The following is a 22,654-nucleotide window of genomic DNA, read 5'->3' on the forward strand; positions in this document are numbered from 1 at the left end:
GCCGGGCAGCTTCCGGTCTCCTCACTTCCGGTTCGCCGTGTGCGCTGCGTCTTGCCGCTGGGAGCTGCGGCCCTTTCGCCGCACGTGGCCGAGTCCTGCCGCGCTTCCCCCGGCGGCGCCTGACTCTCGCTGGCCCGGCCCGGCCCCGCACCTCTGCCCGCCATGCTGGTGCTCTTCGAGACCGCGGCCGGCTACGCCGTCTTCAAGGTGAGGCGGGGGGCCGGCCGCGTGCCGCCGCCGCCGCCTCCTCTCGCCGTTCCCCGGGCGCGCCGGGCTCGCGCACGGGGGATGGGGCGACCCGTAGCTCCCGAGGCCCCTTCTGCGGCAGGAGCGCGGGGGAGGGGGTGCGTGCGCGCGCGCCGTGCCCGGGGTCTGGGTCCCACCCACGTGGCTGCGGTGAGCGGCCAGTCTCCGTCAGCCGCTGGTCGCCCGGGCCGGGCCCTCACGCCTGGCGCCCCGAGCCTAGCTGGGGAGCGAGGTCGGGGGAGGAGTTGGCCTGGCTCTGGTGCGGAGTCCCGTCTCCCTGGCGTGCCCCAGGTGTGCAGGCGGCGGGAGCAGGCTCGCACGGGACCGGGAGGATTTACTCCCGCTCCCTGCCCTACGAAATCGTTGTCTGCCTCGCCTGGCTGCTTGGAGGGTAGGTGTGACCCCTGCCTGGGGCCGTGGCAATTCGTGGATGCGTCTGGCGGGGTAAAAGGGACATAACCCATCATGCAGTGTAGTGCAGGTTTAAATGCCTTTGCTAACCCTGCAGAGGTCAGCTTCTATCCTGATGTATGAGGTTTGGTTTGCAGTATTCTGTTTGACTAAGTGTAATTGTAAATGTCAGGTTTCAGCGTGGTAGTCGTGTTAGTCTGTATCAGCAAAAACATTTATTCTTTTGCGTGGAGACTGCACATGGCAGAGGGGCATTGCTGGGACATGATGGCCTAGACCACATTGGAGGATGTGCAGGTGATTGAATTGGCCTCGTTAGCACTATAAAAAGTAACTTTCCCTCTGTTGATATTCACCCCTTCTTGTCAAGTGTTGAGAATAGGCCACTTCCACCTTTGTTGAATTGGCCTCCTTAGCACTGACTCCCCACTTAGTAAGGCAACTCCCATCTTTTCGTGTACTGTGTGTATATACTTGCTACTGTATTTTCCACTCCATGCATCTGATGAAGTGGGTTTTAGCCCACGAAAGCTTATGCCCAAATAAATTTGTTAGTCTCTAAGGTGCCACAAGGACGCTTCCTTGTTTTTGTAAATGTCAGTGGCCAGAGGTCTACAGCTACAACATTTCATTGTGATCTCTTGTGCTATCAAAGACTGACTTCCTGTTCACATCCAAGAACAACAAGCTGGTAATGCAGTTTTTAATTTTAACCAGCAGTTTTGGAACAAAACAAAAGCTTTCAGAATTCTATCAACTCTTAGCAGAAATTGTGGTGTTTGCCCCTGACTAGTCCTCAGTTATTTCCCTTTAAATATGCTCACATTGCATCAATTTCTGGGACTTTTTAGCATTTGTTGTAATTGATATCATGCCTGTAGTTCCTAAGTGAAAGGACTGAGGCAAACGTAATAGCAATGATACTAATATATTTTAAATACTGTATTTACAAGGTGTGTTGAATTTAAGTTCATCTGTTGTTTTTTATGTAAAATGCTTGGCTTGACTGGTGTACACGTGCATTTGCATTCTGGCTGAAATTGGGAGAATTCATCCACTATACCTGAAAAGCAAAGATTCAGTTTCTATCTTTACATAAGCAGAGATAGGCTGATGCGCCATGCTGCTGAACTGGTGTAATCTGTAACCCGTCTGCCAGGTGGAATCAGCAGCAACCAGGGCCTGGCTTAATATCTAGGGGTTCCTTTTGAACAATAGAGCACAAAACCAGTAACATGGGGAAATTACACACCATCCCCTGAATGCTTCTAAGAGGCAATACTTCCCCTCTTGCAAGCACAGAGTCTGAGTGTAGAAAAGAAATTTATAATGAAAGGAGGGGAGTCACCCGGCATTAATTTTAGAAAATGCCACCAGCAGGATTCAGCCAAAAATACCTATCTTAGAGTATGTTAAATTATTTTATGATATTTGTATTGTGATAGTGTGCAACAGCCCAGATTGGAATTGGGACATGGCCGTGCTAGTCTGAAGTGGAACTTCTTAGCTGATGTTACCTTTTGCTCTACTTAGCTGTAGCTTCCTTCTCTAGATCATAGATCATAGAATTATCAGGGTTGGAAGGGACCTCAGGAGATCATCTAGTCCAACCCCCTGCTCAAAGCAGGACCAATCCCCAATTTTTGCCCCAGATCCCTAAAGGGCCACCTCAAGGATTGAACTCACAACCCTGGGTTTAGCAGGCCAATGCTCAAACCACTGACCTATCCCTCCCCCCAGATGTTTCTGACTGTGCTATTGCTACTAGAGCCACATTGTCTGCCTGTAAAATGATATAGAAATCCAAAACTCAACAGAGCCAGGGCTTCATTAAAATCAGTGGTTTTCAACCTCTGGTCCATGGAGCCCTGGGGGTCTGCAGACTTGTGTAAGGCATCAACAATAGGTGACTATGAAAAATGAAGTTTCGTAAGAACAGCCATACTGGGTCAGACCAAAGGTCCATCTAGCCCAGTGTCCTGTCTTCTGACAGTGGCTAATGCCAGGTGCCGCAAAGGGAATAAATAGAACAGGTAATCATTAAGTGATCCATCCCATCACCCATTACCAGCTTCTGGCGTACAGAGGTTAGGGACACCATCCCTGTCCATCCTGGCTAATAGCCATTGATGGACCTATCCTCCATGAACTTATCTAGTTCTTTTTTGAACCCTGTTATAGTCTTGGCCTTCACAACATCCTCTGGCAAGGAGTTTCACAGATTAACTGTGCATTGTATGAAAAAAATACTTCCTTTTGTTTGTTTTAAACCTGCTACCTATTCATTTCATTTGGTGACCCCATGTCCTTGTGTTATAAGGAGGAGTAAATAACACTTCCTTGTTTACTTTCTCCATACCAGTCATGATTTTATAGATCTCTATCATATCCCCCCACCCCTTAGTTGTCTCTTTTCAACGTTGAACAGTCAGTCTTATTAATCTCTCCTTATACGGCAGCCATTCCATACCCCTAATAATTTTTGTTGCCTTTTTTTGAACCTTTTTCAATTCCAGTATATCTTTCTTGAGATGGGTCAACCACATCTGCACAAAGTATTCAAGATGTGGGCATACCATGAATTTATGTAGAGACAATATGATATTTTCTGTCTTCTTATGTATCCCTTTCTTAATGATTCCCAGCATTCAGTTTGTTTTTTTGACTGCCGCTGCACATTGAGTGGATGTTTTCAGAGAACTATCCATAATGACTCCAAGATCTCTTTCTTGAGTGGTAACAGCCAATTTAGACCCCATCATTTTATATTTATAGTTGGGATTATGCTTTCCAATGTGCATTACTTTGCATTTATCAACATTGAATTTCATCTGTCATTTTGTTGCCCAGTCACCTGGTTTTGAGAGATCCTTTTGTAGGTCTTGAGTCTGCCTGGGACTTAACTATCTTGAGCAATTTTGTATCATCTGCAAATTTTGCCACCTCACTGTTTATCCCTTTTTCTAGATCATTTTATGAATATATTGTACAGGACTGGTCCCAGAACAAACCCCTGGGGGATGCCACTATTTACCTCTCTCCATTCTGAAAACTGACCATTTATTCCTATCCTTTGTTTCTTATCTTTTAACCAGTTACCAATCCATGAGAGGACCTTTCCTCTTATCCCAGGATAGCTTACTTTGCTGAAGAGCCTTTGATGAGGGACCTCGTCAAAGGCTTTCTGAAAAATCTGAGTACACTATAGCCACTGGCTCTCCTTTGTCCACATGCTTGTTGACCCCCTTGAAGAATTCTAGTAGATTGGTGAGGCATGATTTTCGCTTTACAAAAAACATGTTGACTCTTCCTCAACAAATTAGGTTCAACTATGTGTCTGACAATTCTGTTCTTTACTATTTTTTCAACCACTTTGCCCGGTACTGAAGTCAGGTTTACTGGCTTGTAATTGCTGGGATCACCTCTGGAGCCCTTTTTAAAAATTGGTGTCACATTAGCTATCCTGCTGTCATTTGGTACAGAAGCTGATTTAAATTATAGGTTACAGACTACAGTTAGTAGTTCTGCAATTTCACATTTGAGTTCCTTCAGAACTCTTGGGTGAATATCATCTGGTCTTGGTGACTTATTACTGTCTAGTTTCAGTTTGTTCCAAAACCTCCTCTGACACCTCAATCTGTGAAAGTTCCTCAGAGTTGACATCTAAAAAGAATGGTTCAGGTTTGGGAATCTCCCTCACATCCTCAGCCGTGAGTACCGATGCAAAGAATTCATTTAGTTTCTCCTCAATGGACTTATCACCCTTGAGTGCTCCTTTAGCATCTCGATCATCCAGTGGCCACACTAGCTGTTTAGCGGGCTTCCTGCTTCTGATGTACTTAATTTTTTTTTTTTTTTTTTTTTTTGCTATTTCTTTTTGAGTTTTTGGCTAGTTGTACTTCAAATTCTTTTTTTGGCCTTCCTAATTATATTTTTACATTTCATTTGCCAGAGTTTATTCCTTCTTCTGTTTTCCTCATTAGGATTTAACTTCCACTTTTTAAAGGATGCCTTTTTGCCTCTCTCTGCTTCTTTTCCTTCATTGTTAAGCCATGGTGGCACTTTTTCAGATTACAGATCCCAGAAAAGGCATTCTGGTTCTCTCATCAGTCAAATGTATGTGAATACCCCAGAAGTGCTGTTACCACCATAGAAGCGCACAGTTTAGCGCCTTTCTCACGCTGTGTCAAATGCCTTGCCGAGAACTTACAACATTTATAGTTGAATTCTGGTTAGTCAGTTTTCAGCCTAAGACTTCTATGACAGTGGTCCATGGACCACAGGTTGAATTTACAAAGGGGTCTGCACCTCCATTTGACATTGTTTAGGAATCCGCAAATGAAAAAAGGTTGAAAACCACTGGTTTAAAAGTTAATTTCTGAATAAGAAGGAGGAATTGGAATTGGGGGACTCAGTAGAGGACTTCAGTCTGTTGGGCATGTCTAAGAGGGCGCAGAGTATGTTGCGAGGGTGTTGTAGTTGGGGCCCCCACGGAGAATGGGGATGGAGGGACTGCCACCCAACTCCGCTCCTGGTCCCGGCTGCCAGCCCCACGCTCAGGGATCCGCTCCCAGCTGTCTGCCCGGGGTCTTGGCTGCATGCCCCATGCCTGGGGATCCTCTGCTGGATCTGTGTCTGGCTGCAGGCCTTAACCCCTGGCAGAGGGTCCAGCTGTGGCCCCAGCCTCCTCCCCCTTATCTCTGTCTGCATCCTCCACTCCCAACTCCGTGGGCCAGTGGAGCGCAGATGGGTAAGGGAGAGTGCGAGGTAAAAAAGTTTGGGGACCACTGCAATAGGTAAGGGAAGATATTAGCTGGCCCAGAGACTTTTTTTGCTTTATAGCTCTGTGGGAAATGTGTTACTGTGTTTACTTGTTTAGCTAATAGTTAAGTTAAAGAAAAAATACAGTTCAAAAGAACCATCTTGGTCTGGATTTGGAAATCTGGGAGGAAGCGAAGTGGCTCGCTCATTTGCATGGTACCCAGAATGATTTCAGCATTCCTTCTGTGTTAAATTGTAGTTGTGCTGTATTTGATTTGTGAGGACAAATCACAGTGGTTTTTGAACATGGTACAAAGAACCACATTTATATCTTTGAAAAAGATTAGTTCAGTGCTCCTTTGCGTTTTACTAAGAATTCTCAGGCCCTGTCTACGCTACAAAATTGTTGACCTAAATTATGTCGACATACAGCCACCACATCAGTTGCTGCAGTTTTTCATATCCACACTACCCTCCTGTCAGTGGTGCATGTCCTTACCCGGAGTGCTTGCCCCCATTTAAGGGGACAGTGTGGCGGGGCTGACAGCCTGAGCTATCAGGCCTGCATGGGGCTCACCACTGGATCCCCCTTTCCCCAGGGCTGATGGGCTGACAGTGGGGCTTCAGCCATGAGCCCAGTGCTGTCAGCCCTGGGGTGAGAGGTGGGGTGGCTCCAGCTGTGAGCCTGGCATGGGATTGACAGCCAACAGGCAATGTAAGTAATAGTGTCTACATGGACATTGCATTTCCCTAACTACATTGACCTAAGTGCTATGCCTCTCACGGAGGTGGAGTTATTAGGTCAGGGTAGTGGGCGAGTTACATTGGCAGGAGAAACATTGTAATGTAGACCAGGACTTCGTGCACTGCAAATTAAGTGAATGCAGAAATATGGTGGAGAAGTATAACTGTGATCTCAACTCACCTCTGCCCCCTAAAGGATTTCTTTTTTGGACAGCAAGCTGAAATATCAGTGTATTAACCAAGTGTAATGTCTTTAAAATTTACTCTTGAGGCTGTATTGGCATGGATTTATTGTACTGCAAAGGGGGTGAGCTCTGTTTTAGAAGTGGCCTCTTTCTTCCTCAAGTAACTTGAGGCTCTCTGTGAAGGTGACTTGTTTTGTATTTTCCCATTGGTGGTAGTGTCCTTGATCAGCTGGTGTGTTCACAAAGCAGTAGTAAGTTTGGTCCCGGGTCACTGGCGATGAGACACATGCTACTAAGGCTGGCTCTTAAAAAGAGAGAGAGAATGTAGGTGTTCAGAAATGGCCTGCCTTTATTGGGGGGTGAAAAACAATACAGTAGCTGTGTTCCTGTTGAAAGTAAAATGCTGTTAACATGATCAAATATTGGTGGGGCAGAACTGGAGAGAAAATGGTAAGCAGTGGTCACAGACTGGATGGCTAAGAGCTACCCATTGACTCAGTTAACATCGGCTTTCAGGAAGGACACACCATAAAAAGTGGGGTCAGGGTTTCTATACTGGACAATGATCCCAAACATCTTTAAACATTGGTTTAATGATTCTATCTTGTATCCACAGGTCCTAGATGAGAAGAAGCTCCAGGAAGTTGACAGTTTATGGAGAGAATTTGAAACACCTGAAAAGGCAAATAAAATGTAAGCCATTTGATGAGGGGCTGGCAGCCTGGCTTTGGAAGATAACTGCATGTTCAGATTAAGGAGCAAGGCCTTGCTTTGTTTTCAGTATAGTTCAGAGCTTTTAAATGTTAGAAGAACGATCTGACCCAAGAACAAGGGGAGATCCAGTGGAATTAAAAAGTGAGAAATTCAGAACTGATAAAAGGAAATACTTTTTCCCCACAGTATATAATTAAACTGTGAACCTCATTGCCACATGAAGGCGTTGAAGCTGAAAACGTAATGTTCTAAAAGGGATTGGACATTAAAATGGATATAAAGAGTATCCTAAGTTTGACAAACTTTTGGAAGATATATTAAACTTCAGTCTTCAGGGGTTAAGCCAGTCAGAGTATTAGAGATCAGGGTGAAACCTAACATGGGTGGGTGTGGCTATAGCAGAGTATCCTACATCTGCCCACTGCAGGCTTTTTACACCTTCCTCTGAAATGTCTGATGCTGACCACTCTCAGACAGGATGCTAGCTTAAATGGACTTTGGTCTGGTCCAGTTATGCAGTTCTGATGTTTCTGAAAAGACGTTGGTCTCACTCAGCCTTGCAGCATAAACCTTGAGCTGCTGTTGGAGATGACGCAAGTGCAATTTAGTAAGTTGAGAGGATAGCTTTATCTGGGACCTTGCTTCTGTTAAAGATAACACAACTTTTTCTGACACAGATTAATCAGAATTGGACTAGAGTCAGAAATCTGGGTCTGGAGATAGTTGTCCTGGGTCGCGATGGCTTCTTAAGTGCAACTCTTTAGATAACAGAAAGGAAGATTACACAAGGAGGAGGAAGTTGGGCCTGAGGAGGTGTCACAGCTGATGTAGTTGGGAACTGTCCATAGGTTACTTGGACCTGGTAAACTAATGGGGATTAGAAAATCCTTCCATACACACATGAATGTCAGTAGGTGTTCTCATACCCCATCCCCAGAGCCAGTGATATGCATTTAGTGTGACTGTTTTCCACCCCTTACCTTTCAGCCTCAACAGTGTATTCTTGGTGCATGCTCCCAGCATGGCTGTTCTCAGCTTCTCACCCAGAAGGGTAGGGCTTCCCCAGATGTCTGTTCATGTGGAGGGGCAGGGAGGAGTCTGACACCGCGGATTGTGGGTCACACATAGGAAGGGAAAGTGGGGCCATCTTGTGTTCTCACCCCATATCCTTGCCACTTGCTCCGCCACCCATTTATTCCTGCCCCATTATCCTCTCTCCCCTCTCTGCAGTCCCAGACCCCTTACCCCCTAATTCCCCATCCAAGTGAACATTTGTATGTGTAATTTATTTTCTTTTCAAAAATAGTTTGAGCCTTCTGAATTTTCTGCTATACTTGGATTGTTTCCTCCAAATAAAAAACAAAACAAAAAACACAGATTGTAGATACATGCCTTCATTCTTCTCTCTCTCCCCCCCCCGCCTTTTTCATCAAGGCCAAATTAAAACTTACAGTGCCAGGGTGTTGCTCAGGTTTGGCTGTAATATGTCCCCTTGACTCATACAGGTTTTGTGAGTCGTGGCTACCTAGCATTCCTCTTGGGCACTGTTTGCACATGTGCAGTGTAATCCATTTGGCTTTTGTGAGTGTTAGGAATGTGCCTATCTGAAGAGCTAAACTTTTTCAAATGCTGGTTTCAGTATTGCTCCTCCAAGGGGTAGTGGGTGCCATGCAAAATACAGAAAAAATACAGAAAATACAGGGGAAAAAAATACAATCTGTTAACTTTAAGAAAAGTTGTTTTGGGGGGGGCCTGTATCTCAGGAATCCCTTGGTCAAATGATCCCAAATTTGGATGACTACCTTGTGCTGCCATGAGAGTCAGTAAATTTCAAGGAAATCCAAGTAACTGGATTGTAGAGCTCTTAGAAGAGTCAACCTGGAAACAAAGAGTTTTGTAACCTCAACTCTAGTAGACCTGGTGCTCTGCTACAGTAGAGAGCATATTCTTTGCTCTCACTCGTTAATCAAAGGAGTAGTGTTGAAATCTGAATAGTTGATGTCTTTTAAATATGAACTGCAAAACAAAAAGATGGCCTCACTTTTTTTTCAAATTTTTTGTATGTATTTTTTCATTAGAAATAGTAGGTGTTGATTTCTCACCTCTTTGGAGGTCTCTAGCAAGATCTTTGTGGGACTTGGGTGATGAAATAACAGGGGTCTGAAAGCTGACCTACAGTTCCAAGACTCGGACTCCCTTTCCCTTCATGTGGAGGTTGGGAGATCTGAAAATCAAACTTCAGCCTCCTGTGATGTTCTAGGGAAGTAGGTATTTATGATGGGGGTTTGGGAAGTTAACACAGATGCTATGCATCATAAAGGAAGAGGGAAGGACCGGGATATTCTATTGTAAACTTGAATATAAAAATACATTTTCTCTTCTCTAGAGTGAAGTTGAAACACTTTGAAAAGTTTCAGGACACAACAGAAGCACTTGCTGGTAAGTAAAGATGAGAAAGTTAACTCTGAACTTTGCAGCTGGGTTCTTTCTGAAAAGAACCAATCACATATTTTCATTATATGCCTCATACTCTCCTCTCACCCTCTTATTATGTCTTCATTGTTTATCTTTTAGATTACAGTTGCTTCAGAACAAAGAACATAACTATTTGTTTTCTGGGGCAGCTGCCATGCCTCTGGACACTAGATAAAAATATTGAAATCTAGTTATTTGCTCCTGTGTTTATGGTCATGAGTGCACAAATCAGTAGAGAATAGAACCCTGTTGTCAATGATGTATTGTCGTTGGTACTGAATTCTAATGATTTGATTCAACGTTTCGTCACTACCACTGAGACAACAGATAAAATGCTAGTAATAAATGCTTTAGGGCTGTTTACGCTGCACTCCGTGGCAATGTATGATGGATATGTTTGTGTATTCAATAAATGCCTATTTCTCTATGATCATGAATTCCTGAATTATTTGTAGGTCTCATGCAAAACCTGCCACTTGAGTGATTCTTAGGAATTAAGCACAAAAGCATTATAGGCTCTGAATAATCTGAACTGAAGTGATAGAAGAACATAGGCTAATAGTTATTTACGGGTGGCCTGACTCCTGTTCTTGAATGCAGTGTTTTTGTGTGTCCATAACAGTAAAATCAGTTGATAAATGTCAAATGTAGCATTTTGGCCAAACAATGAGTCTCACTACATTAGAGTTGTTGGGATCACTAGTATAAAAAACAAAACAAGGAAAGGAGACCACCTTTAAACATGGGATGCAATGAAATCATAACTGAGATTGAAATTCTTGTTTTTTCCCCACTTACGTACGTGCACACTATCTAGCATGAGTGTGGCCTTGTTATAGCACTGGGTGCCAGGAATTCCTGGATTCTAACTGCACTAACTATTACTGTGATACTGAAGCTGTGTGAGTTGGGCAAATCACCCAGTTTCTCTGCCTTAGTTGAGGAATCTGTGAAATCAGGGATATTTAAACTACCTAGCTCACATGATTATTGCTATGATGGATTTGTAAATTGTTTTGAAGAGAAGTGATAAATATGTAGCTAAGCATTATTTAAATATCAAATGGTTTAAGAACTATCTGTCAGATTTAAGGTTACATAGCTAATGTCCCAAATAGCAATGATGAGAGGGCATTTATCACAGCAGTTACATTTGTTCTTCTATTTCTTTCTTTCAGGTTTTTTTAAAATAATGGGTCACTGGGTTCTGCTTCACACGCTAGGCTGTAAATGTTGTACCAATCACAGAAGGTCACTGGAGCATGGAGTGAACGTGTCAAGGGAGTTGCATAAGTGTCCTCTTAAAATATGCCATGTGGGTTTGTGAAGCTTTTATAGATTTATTTATACTTCAAAATAAAGATTCTTTTTAAAACTCCTCAAATCCACATCACATACCTTAAAAAGGGCCGTATCTGACTTCTGCCATCCCCACAAATTGACTTCATGCTTCAGTGGGCTTTCATGGATATTGCAACATCATCAGCGGAGAGTAAATACTGGACTATTGCCTGTGGTGGCTGGTGATGTATGACTTCAGGGGGTCTGAAAATGGATTGGGTAACTCAATTATATGCCAAATCTTCTTAGAGTTGCTTCTGGGGATGTTCAGTATATCTCTGAAGTTGGTGGACTGTTATCTTTAACAAAGTTGGCAGAATTAGGAGTCAATCCTGGTGTTTTTCCATATATAGGGAGGAGGGAAAAATTAGAGGAGAAATATTCTCAAATTAAGAACAGCAAATGTGCTAACATTTTACGACATTCATTTAAATGACCGCAGGGTCAAAAAATTTCAACTGCAATTTTGGTTAGTATAGTAGCTTGCAGAGGTGTGAATGTAAGTGTACAGCCTTGTGTATCAAGTTGGACATGGTATTTTTAATACCTGTTAGATTTTAGAAAGCTTTGTTTGTTTGTTTATTTAGCCACATCTTTGTTCTCTTCTTTCCTCTACAGCATCCACAGCTCTGGTTGAGGGCAAGCTCAGCAAGAACTTGAAGAAAATTCTAAAGAAGATCGTGGCAAAAGATGCCCATGAACAGCTGGCCATAGCAGATGCCAAACTCGGAGGTGTCATAAAGGTGAAAACTGACTTTGCTTCTCTAATTTGGTTTTATTCTGCTGAGATGTTATGAATAAGGGCCTTTGTGTTTTGTGGTCCTGTAGCCATGGAGTGTGCTGCAGATTGAGCTTTCATTAGAAAAAAGTTTCTAGTTCTTAGATGGAAAGAGAAATTTTCAGATGTGAGCTGAATATAATTTGATAGGATGTTGTCTGCTCTGCAAATGGACAAAACTGAAACAGCACTCGGATGTGCACACTTCTTGTTTTCTCAGTGGGGTATCAGCTGTGAAAGCAGACAGCATAAATACAAACTGTTGCCCTACTGACCTTATTTATAGAAACATCCAATTGATGTGCTTATTCACTGTTGGTTGTTATAAGGGTTGCTGGGAATTCACATTCCCCATAATCCCCAAATATGTGCATGTATTCTCCAGCCCTTGTCTGAAAGGGGGGGAAGTATAGAGGAGATGCATTAGGTTTATATTCTAAAATCCTCACTTGTCTCTGCGATTTCAAAACCCAAACCATCTCTCATTCCTTCCTCAGAACCAGAGCCAGCTACCGAACCCTCTGCTTCCTACTGTGTTCTGTTCAATGACACAGTTGTAGGTGGTGGTTAGAGAAAACTGCTTAAAAATTAGTATGCAGTGTAGAACTAATCACTTACACAATCCTGGTGTTGCCCCAGAGCTTAGGGGCAGAGTACACAGGACCTTATTACAAGTCCTTGTTGCTCCTGATATCAGGATGTTAAAGTGCAAAATACATATGATTATTACAGTAGTGGAAATCCTGATGTTTATTACCCGTGAAGGTTGTCACTGTTTCTGACTTTTTGCCTAGCATAAATGGGTAACAATTATACCTTAGTAGGAGAAAAACTATAAATATATAGTAGTATTGAAAGAGAATTTGTAAGAGGATTTAATTAACTTGGTTAACACCTAATATTCACCTTAATTTTATAGGACAAGCTGAACTTAAGTTGTATTCATAGCCCAATGGTTACTGAACTGATGAGAGGAATTCGTTCTCAAATCGAGGGGCTTATCACTGGCCTTCCATCGCGGGAAATGGCAGCTATGTGTTTAGGATTGGCGCATAGGTAAGTTGCCATTGAAGTTGTACTTCTGTACTTTCCACCAGCTTTATTCCATTCCTGCATCCTTGGACACCCAAAACTCCCTTTGATATCAGAGGGAGTCTGGGGTGTGAAATGAATACAGGATTAGGCCCAAAGTCTAAGCACATTAATTTGGTTAAAACTTGCTCTAGAAGCAAGCTCTTGCAAGGTTCACTGTGTTTAGAACCATAGGTGCCAGTCAGACCTCTCAATATGTGCTGTAGCATTAACCTGAGTTGAGTAGCTTTTTCTTGTATATTACGTATGCAATTGAGTAGTATCTTCTTTAAAATGCAGTCATTGACAATATGAAAATTTAATTTTAAATTAATCCAACACCACTGAGATCTGATACCTCAGTGCTTAATGTAAATGTTGGACTCAGTGTTTCATGGAGATATGTAATTTATATCTCCATGACTGTACATATCCCAGTGGTACATAATATAAACATTAAATAAAGGCAGTGTTCTTGACTGTAGATTTAAGCAGAGCAGTAGCTCTGCACACAGAGCCATGACAAGTACACAATTAGGTGCCAGAAACTTGAGTTTCAGTCCAGACTCTGAGATGAACTCACTGCATGGCCTTGGGCAAGTTGCTGAACCTTTCTAGTTTATTCTTCTAAAATGGAGATCGTTACCTTCCTTGCTGGACTAACTGAGAGAATTGATGTTTGTGCAGCTTTTTGAAGATCTAAATCCCTATGTACATGCAGAGTTTTATTTTGACATAATCCAAATGTGTGATGCGAGATCCTAGAACGTATTTTAAAAGTATATATGTGGGGCTTGTGCTAAAATGTGGATAGAAGGACAAGGGAAGTTTATCTGTTAGTTCTTTACAGTCATACTCCTGAGTTTCACCGCTTCACAGACACTGTTACCCATGGATCAGTCCCAGCCACAGCAAAACTGGAAATACTTGTGCTGTTTGTTTTTGTGAAGAAATTTGCAAAAAGTAACTAACAGCAAATTTCCTGCCACTGAGTGCGTGTAGACTATGCAGAGGGACAGACAGCCAGTCATGCTTCTCCTTTCTGGTGCCTTGGTTCCGCCCATCATACTGGGTACTGTGTGTGCTGCAGTTGTTATGGGACCGACCGGCAGCAGTGCTTCTCCAAACTTCCCATTATGTCCAGCAGAGGCCAGTCCTTGGCTTTAAATTAAACAAGTGTGAATGAGTCTACAGCTGGACTCATTCATGCAAAATAAAACAGGTGGAGAATATATGGTTTTTGCAATGGAATGCCAGGGGTGTAGCTAATAACGATATCTTTGTTTTTAGCCTCTCCCGATACAAGCTGAAATTCAGCCCAGACAAAGTAGATACAATGATTGTCCAAGCAATCTGTAAGTATATCAGAATTTCATCTTTAAGTATTCTGCAGGGGCAGCTAACTTTTATCACAGTTATTAAAATGTGCCCTTTTCAAGATTTCTGCTAGTGTTTTAGTATAACAGGGCAGTTTGAATCAACCCAGCAGAAGTTTTAAAAACTATTGCTTATGGAAGGTGTTACTGTAATTTTAAATATCAAATAATTGGAGAGGGTGGTATTAAAAGGTGAAGACCTTTAATATCCAGAAAACAGCTATAGCACATACAGTGGCAGTTCAAGCTTCCCATTGCTTCAATTCCCAGTGTGACTCACCCTGACTAGTGACAAGAAGTTAGTTGTTCCCCTAAGTATTTGGTTGTTGGTACGTCTGCTGTGGGTGTCATTTGTGGTGGTAGCTTGAGTGAAGTGAACTGAGACCACAACCCAGTAACAGTTCTAAAGATGCGTGAAAATAACTAACAGGTAGTACCATGTTCTGCATGCTGGCTTTTCTTAAGGGAAACAGACTAAACTTTCTTTGGCAAATGGAAAATAGAATATTCAGACAAACCCTTCCTTTTCCTTGAAGGATGCGTGTTACAATGGAGTTGCTCACTCTCAGGCAGTGGTGAACGGAACAGTTCAGTGAGGCAAATTCCATGCTCTGTTGTCAGTGGAATCTTGTTGAGCTGAAAATAATGATTGAATTCACAATTTCATCACTACTGCTGAGACAGCAGATGGGAATGTCCGTATTGCATTACAAGAAAATGCTTGTAGCCTTGGGGCTTTGTAACAGTATGTTCAGTGGGTGTTCTACCCTGCTGTAATAGAAATAAGCTTATAGCTTGTATCTGCAGCACTGGAGTATACCGCCTATTGCATTAGTTCTAGGTATGTTTATATTTTAAATAAGCTTAAAGGGTTATTACAATTGAAAATAATTTCTCTGGGCTGAAACTAAATCTTTTCAGTTTCTTTCATTATTGAATGTGGGGGGGTGGGGGCGGCTATGTGGTCTCTTCACACTTAACTCAAACGCAAAGTGTAACTTAGATTTCATATGGAGGAGGGCGTTCTTCATTTACTATGCATGTGTAGTAACTTTAACATAGTGTATCACCTCCACGCTGTTTGTATCTACATCTGGTTGTACAGGGCCTCACACAACAAGGCCCCAATCCTGATCTGGGCCGCAGGGTGCTACTGTAATTTAAATATCAAATAATCGGACAGGGTGGCTTTTGACATCTGTATTCTGTTTAAAGAAAAAAACTGATTAGAGGGCTAAACTTTACACCTTAGACACAATCCCACCATCTGGAATGGATGACTCTGAGCTCCCAGATAGCGAAACCGCTGCTCTTTGTTTCACTATAACCATCACTGTTGCAGGAAACTGTTCATATGCAATACATTATGCAGTGTATGACATGTGAAAGAGGCTCATCGTTTGAGTGGCAGGTCCCTGTGATGGAACTTCAGGCCTTACCATCATGTTAACTAGTGGTTCTTTTACATTATTGTGAAGATGATAAAAGTTTGGCTTAATGAAGAGTTTGACAAAATGAACAAAATAAAACAATTCAAAATCAAAACTCATCCTTGTGCCCATCTTTGTGCTTACACGGGATTATTCGCTGCCCGAACACTGCAAAATCTAGGCACATTGGGATGCGTTAAGAATAGAATGTTAGTCATAACCCTAAGTTCCCTGTGTGTTGGATGTTTAAATTGAACCTTTCCTGGTTGTAGCTACTTGTGGGGAAACACATTAGCACCAGTTAAACTTTCAGAAAGTCTATTCCAAAGTGGCTTTGTACAGAAGATTCAGAGCATGTATGTTGCCCAGTAAAATTAACAGTGGAATCATGGAGTGAGGGATAGGTTTGAAGGATTTTCATCAAACTGTGTATTACTAAGAAGTAACTTTCAATTTCTGAGGCTTGTTTCTGTGGAAGATAAAACAGCTCCCTTTGAGAATACAGGGTTGCCTCAGCATCCTTAATTCTGGCATGTCCTGACTTTTGAATGTTTGACTATGGAACAGTAGTGTTCTTTCAGCATAGTGTGTAATTTGATCTATTTTATTTGCAAAACACATTTCTTCACTGAAACAAATCCTTCAGTGATTTTAAAATAAAATGACGACCAACCTTGTCACAGTACATTGATATTTGTATTCATGCAAAGAAAACATTGTGGAAAAATACCTTGATATTTCCCTTTGCAGTGTTCATTACATCTGACATTAAAATGTTCCTCTTTAGACTATACTTTTTTTTTTAACATGTCTGTCCTATCTGCAGCCCTTCTTGATGACCTAGATAAAGAGCTGAATAACTATATCATGCGCTGTAGGGAATGGTATGGCTGGCACTTCCCTGAACTAGGCAAAATCATCGCAGATAACCTAACATACTGTAAATGTGTGCGGAAAGTTGGTGAGTAACAATTTTGAGCATGCATGGGAGACTGAGTATTAATATGAATTGCAACTTAATAGCACTTTGTGGACCAGATTTCATGCTGTTCACTAATGTGCAGCCCATTTCACAATCATGTATCATCTCAGTGACGCTCTAGAAAACGCTTATATGGGAAATTGATGTTAGGAAAGTAATATAATTTGGCAATAGTTTGTTGTAATCTAGCATTTGGAAACAAGGAGAGCTAGCACTGGCCAGCTCTCCATGGACCACTAACAAGTGCTCTGTAGACCACTGTTAGTCCACAGACCACAGTTTGGGAATTTATTGCTTAAAACTGATGTATAGAGAGAGAAACTTAGTATTTTTTGGTATTCCCTGAGACCACAGTGGGTTTAATCTTGTGGACATCTGCATTTCAACATCTAGGCGTGGTTTTTTCTATTGATTTGTACAGTGATGTGGTAGCTTTGCAGTTCAGAGAGGAACTTGGGGCTTTAAGGGAGTTTCCTATAGCATATTGGGGAGGACTAAATTAGGTCTTGATAGTGCTAAATGGCTGACTTCTCTCTTTTCCTGGAATTCTCCCTTTGTATTAGGTGAGTCCAAAACTTCTAACCTTAGCAGTTCTTTAAAATGTTTAAATATGTTAGGAAATCTTGAGTTCTGGCATAAATTCGTTCATGTGATTCCATTCTCCCAATTATCTTATATTTTGCCAAAAAATAATTCACCCTTGAGAAATCTGCCATCTTTTAAGTTATATGAAGCTACAAAATCAGGGATTTTATTTGTCAAATTGTATTCAGAATGGGCAGTCATTTTCAAATTGAACTGGCTTAACAGACCTGTATGCTGATTTACACATTTGGAATTTAGAAAAAGAAACTGATAGAAATGTAGGAATGGAAGGGACCTTGATAAGTCATCTAGTAGCTCAGTGGTTTGAGCATTGGCTTGCTAAACCCACCGTTGTGAGTTCAATCCTTGAGGGGGCCATTTAGGGATCTGGCGCAAAAATTGGGGATTGGTCCTGCTTTGAGCAGGGGGTTGGACTAGATGATCTCCTGAGGTCCCTTCCAACCCTGATACTCTATGATTAATAACCTATCAGATTCTTGCTCATCCTGTCCCCTACTCTGAGGCAGGACTGCATATATCTAAGCCATTCATGACAGGTGTTGGAATGGTTTAGAGGTATATAAAAACCTCCGAGGATGAGATTCCACAACCTTCTTAGGTAATTTGTTCCAGTGCTTAATTACCCTTACAATGAGGAAGTTTTTCTACTGTGTAACTTAAAATCTCTCTTGCGGCAATTTAAGCCCATTACTTCTTGTCCTGTCCTCAGCGATTAAGGAAAACAATTTATTACCATCCTCTTTATTAACAACGTTTTACAGACTGTTACGTCTCCTCTCAATCTTCTCTGCAGACTAAACAAACTTAATTTTTTCTCGTAGGTCATGTTTTTAATTTTTATTGCTCTCTTCTGGGCTTTCTCCAGTTTGTCCACATCTGTGCACCACAATTCAGTAAAGAACTGGACAAACACTACTCCAGTTGGGGCCTTCAGTATTGAGTAGAGTGGAAGAATTACTTCTCGTGACTTTCTTGCAGCACTTGTGAGCTGTAGCTCACAAAAGCTTATGCTCAAATAAATTCGTCTCTAAGGTGCCACAAGTACTCCTTTTCTTTTTACTCCTTCTAATATATCCGAGAATGATGCGTGATTTTTTTGCAACAGTATTTGTTGTCTCGTGTTTTGTTTGTGATCCACTAGAATCCCCTACATCCTTTTCTACAGTACTCCTTCCTAGGCAGTCATTTCTTCTTTTGTATTTGTGCAATTGATTATTCCTCCCTAATGGGTAGGTGTTTCCATGTTGATGCACTTGGCTCTTACCTCTTTATACTCCCTCTGTTTTTGATTTACTTAAATCATCTTTCTCCTTTTTTCCCCACCTTCAATCTTGTCCCACAGGAGACAGAAAAAACTTTTCTACCTGTGACCTCTCGGAAGTCCTGCCAGAGGAGATTGAGGAGGATGTGAAGGCTGCTGCAGAGATCTCCATGGGGACAGAAGTATCAGAAGAAGATATAAACAATATACTGCATCTCTGTGACCAGGTATATATACATTTAGAGCTTTAATTTAAGATGTGTAGCAATGGGGGCTGCTTTTTCTGCAGACAGCTGTTTTCCTAAGGATCAGCTTTCCTGTGGTTGCTCCAGCACACTTTCTTAATGGCAGTGATGATTCCTGTATTGTTGCTCGCCTGATGTAGAAACATGAGGGCGCACAGTCACTACCTCATCTGATGCCATCTTGGGTTGCTGACATGGAGAGGAGAAGGAAGTTATTGGATAAGACTGTGGGAGGAAGGCTAACATATATTAAATGAAAAGTGCTTGGAGATCCTTAGAGAGAAGAATGCTATGTAAATTCTAAGTTTTTATATAGCCCCTTTCATCTCTGTTTCAAAATACTTTGTAAAAGTTTGCTGCTAGCCCCATTTTGTAGATGGGAAAACTGAGGCCAACATTCTTGTAAAAGATAAAACTCCCATTTCAGTGGTGCAGAGTCAGGCTATTTGTTACTTACCCAAGCCAACACAGTCAGTGACAGTGATAGGATGAGTAGTAGAGAGTTCCTGGCTCTTAATCCCAAACTAAGTCTGCTGTATCACGCTGACTGCCCATTGATACGCTTTAATTTTTTGTGTCTAACATTTTTTGAGGTAAAGAATATCCCATCTTAAGAGAATGGTTAGAAATATTTGTGTTAAAATGGAATGTTCCAGATTTTGTATTACAGAAAATGGCCTCAGTAATTGTCCTTCACTGTACTTGGCATATTGGGGTTTTACTGATAGTAACAGCATAGTGAAGAGAGATGCAAATCCTATGCATTGTATTCATATGGATCTGCTGTGAAGCTGCCCATATAAAGCTTTTAGGTAAACCTCACTTTTGGCTCTGTTAGGATTTCACACCCCGTTACATTTCAATGTGCTATAACTCACTCGCATTATAAATGTGAATTATACAAATAATTCAGTAATACAATTACAAATTCACTAACAGCCTCTTGACGGCAATCCTTGGTGCTTTCCCTTTGTGACACACACACTAACACTTTTACAGCTGGTTGTTAGCTGTTAGATTCCTTTAACCTGATCTTCCGATGTGTCTGTGCCAGGTGATTGAGATCTCAGAGTATCGAACGCAGCTGTATGACTATCTCAAGAACAGAATGATGGCCATTGCACCTAACCTCACTGTTATGGTCGGGGAATTAGTTGGAGCAAGGCTTATTGCTCATGCAGGTAGGTCACTTTCATCAGTATACAGCAAGTTAGATGTGAACTGGCTTCACCAGATAAGTCCATCAACAGCTTTTCCTAAGGACTTGGTCAGTTGAAAGCATTGTGCTAAGCTCTTGATGCAAAACGTTTTGATGAAAGCCAGAAGCGCTAAGCTCTTGATGCAAAACGTTTTGATGAAAGCCAGAAGAACCTAGTGTGGTGTCAGAATATTGGCACGAGCACAGAAGTAGTCGATGATGATTCATTTTTCAGTTTGCCTGACTTCTTTTCAGAATATGAGGGCAACTTAAGTCACTACCTCTTCTGAGACGTTTTCTGAGCCTGTTGCCAACAGTTGGGTGACATCTGAGTTAATCTGTTAGGAGACTGACTTGAAAAGTGTTAGGTTTATCTCACCTTCTTAAAGTGTAGTGCCAGCTACATATTGTGCTGTCAGCATTCTTACTGCAGAGTGCAGTCAGCACTACTCATTCATCTAGTGGGATGTTTTGTGTCAAGTCAGTCTTCCCACCTCCTTTCCAAATGAAACCTGGAGATACAGAATTGGTCTCAAGCATTGTTACTTCAGTAGTAGAGGATCAACACCACTTCCCCTCCTCCTCAAAACTAATGTAAATCATTTTATAAATCCTCCACCACCAAAGTTTGAAACTTGCCTCCTACCTTCACTCATTTCCTAGTATCGGTCCCAGACTTGTAAAGTTATGTCTACACTGCAGTAAAATACCCACAGCTGGCCTGGGTCAGGCTTCGGGACTAAAAAATTACAGTGTAGATGTTTGGGCTTGGCTGGAGCCTGAGTGCTGGGACCCACGGGGTTTCAGAGCCCAGGTTCCAGCCCAAACCTGAACATCTGTATTGCAATTTTATAGCCCAGCAGCCCAAGTTAGCTGACCCAGGCCAGCCACTGGTATTTTATTTGAGCATAGGCATACCCTTAAGCTGTTCATATTCTGATTAAATTGATAATCTGTGACTGTTTCTGCCCTAGGTTCCCTTTTGAATCTGGCTAAACACCCAGCTTCCACTGTTCAAATTTTGGGTGCTGAAAAAGCACTTTTTAGAGCCCTGAAGACTAAACGGGACACACCCAAGTTTGGCCTGATTTATCATGCTTCCCTTGTGGGACAAACTACTGCAAAAAACAAAGGAAAGGTGAGTTGCTGAAATGATTTATCTCGCTAGTTAGCTTTTTCCTATTCAGGTGAATGTCTGTGGAGATTAGATGGATAACTTTACAGTCCTGATAGGGATTTTTCCACTGCATGCTATACTTCTCTCTCTCTTGTGAAGGTGTGCAGAATACCACTGCACCACAGATCTTGCAGTCAGCTGTCACTTTCTTTCCTATTAGAAAAAGGGAATAGAGTTATCAATGCAAAAATCTGAGTGATAACTTGAGTGACAAAATCCTGCTGGATTATGTGATTAGCACTGGGTATCAAACTTTAAGGTGCGTTAAATTTCTTTGCTGTTGGTAAAATACACGAAGAGAACATTAGGCTTCCTCAACTTCAGAGGAGGAAATCCTTGAAATCATAGGCTTCTACTCCATGTTGGAACTAACAGCTTATATTTAAAGGACATGGGGAATTTTAAAGGTGTTTTTTGGAACATGACTTTGAATGTGTGTTCACATTGAGGAAAAAGCTCTTCAATCGTTTTTTAAAGGCAGATTGCTTCCAGTGTATATGTCAAGTTGGCCTGATGTGAGAAGGGTGGATGGTGAAGTAAAGTTACCATATCAAAAAAATCTTAACACTGAAGTGGCTGAATGGGATGTACTACCTATTTTGGGGGCTAAATGCTACTACTAAGGGTCATTTTATTCTCCTATTTCTTGACCTGATTTGCAGATCTGAGTACATAGTGTATTACTATCTTGTGTCCCATCTTAGCATTTAACACTCACCTTTTTTTCCAGATCTCTCGAATGCTAGCAGCCAAAACTGCATTGACTATTCGTTATGATGCCCTTGGAGAGGACTCCAGTGCTGAAATGGGAGCTGAGAACAGATTAAAAGTAGAGACTAGACTGAGACACTTGGAAGAGAAAGGGGTGAGCCTGGGATGCAGCGTTGAAAAGATAATTAAAGTTATTCAGGAGAGAGGAGACTTTCATTTTGTTTGTTTTTATGTGCAGGGTGAGGGGTATGGTTCTGAGAATACTCTTCTCCCAACTCCTCTTTCCTGCATAAGATTCTGGTACTTTCCCTTGCCATACTTTTCCCTGGCCTAGCCTGGGACAGAAAGCGGGGGACTTTAGGGTGAGCCCATCCCTGCATTCCTAGGCCACCACTTGCATTAGCTTTCCCTCATTCCACATCTACATTTAGATGTCAATGTGAAACCTCAGTTCTAATCAGGAGCGTGAGTGAGATGCACACATATGTTCCACTGGCATTGCTGCTGTGGCTGCTTGATATTTTGTGGCATTTCTGTGTCTGGGAAGTAAGCTCCCTGGAGCTTTAAGGATTCTTCCCTTCTAATATTGCCCAAGATACATGTAGTCCACAAGAGCTCCCTCTGGAGCCAGTAAACAGAGAGCCATTGTGTGCCACAGAGGATGCAAAGTGCTCCGTTCTTTTCTCATCACCAAGTACGAAGCACCCTGCCTCCCCACACCAGTGTTGCATCTGTCTACGTAATATGTTGCACTTGTGTCAGTATCATTGCCCTCTTCTGGGTGGAGTATCCACCCTGCTTCAAGTATGTGGTTCTGTTTAGCTGCAGTGGCTGCAGCCTTTAAAGCTTAAACATTCTACTACAATACTGAAGCCTGTGACATTTTTTGTAAATTACAAAGAGGGATCTGCACTTCGTGAACCTTAAACGGGTTAGAAATGC

At 42.0% G+C, this 22,654-nt stretch overlaps 1 protein-coding gene and 3 non-coding genes across 5 annotated transcripts in view; all 4 read left to right on the top strand.

The window, feature by feature from the left end:
- NOP58 (NOP58 ribonucleoprotein) overlaps positions 1-22,654 on the top strand; it is a 36,206-nt gene continuing 13,552 nt past the window's right edge. For both annotated transcript variants that reach the window (XM_073306444.1, XM_073306443.1), the window contains exons 1-11: positions 1-207; positions 6,964-7,040; positions 9,448-9,500; positions 11,496-11,620; positions 12,575-12,711; positions 14,017-14,081; positions 16,359-16,493; positions 18,463-18,608; positions 19,681-19,807; positions 20,799-20,962; positions 21,732-21,866. In XM_073306444.1, coding sequence (XP_073162545.1) covers positions 163-207; positions 6,964-7,040; positions 9,448-9,500; positions 11,496-11,620; positions 12,575-12,711; positions 14,017-14,081; positions 16,359-16,493; positions 18,463-18,608; positions 19,681-19,807; positions 20,799-20,962; positions 21,732-21,866 — 1,209 coding nt within the window. In that variant the 5' untranslated portion in view covers positions 1-162. The remainder of the gene's footprint in view (positions 208-6,963; positions 7,041-9,447; positions 9,501-11,495; positions 11,621-12,574; positions 12,712-14,016; positions 14,082-16,358; positions 16,494-18,462; positions 18,609-19,680; positions 19,808-20,798; positions 20,963-21,731; positions 21,867-22,654) is intronic.
- Positions 9,779-9,867, top strand: LOC140896010 (small nucleolar RNA SNORD70). Its single transcript, XR_012154424.1, has one exon. It is a non-coding gene; the product is annotated as a small nucleolar RNA SNORD70 (small nucleolar RNA).
- On the top strand, positions 18,724-18,808 carry LOC140896016 (small nucleolar RNA SNORD11B). The gene has a single exon (XR_012154430.1). It is a non-coding gene; the product is annotated as a small nucleolar RNA SNORD11B (small nucleolar RNA).
- LOC140896014 (small nucleolar RNA SNORD11) lies at positions 20,034-20,119 on the top strand. Its single transcript, XR_012154428.1, has one exon. It is a non-coding gene; the product is annotated as a small nucleolar RNA SNORD11 (small nucleolar RNA).

This window comes from Lepidochelys kempii, chromosome 11 (assembly GCF_965140285.1).
Source record: "Lepidochelys kempii isolate rLepKem1 chromosome 11, rLepKem1.hap1, whole genome shotgun sequence".
NCBI lineage: Eukaryota > Metazoa > Chordata > Testudines > Cheloniidae > Lepidochelys > Lepidochelys kempii.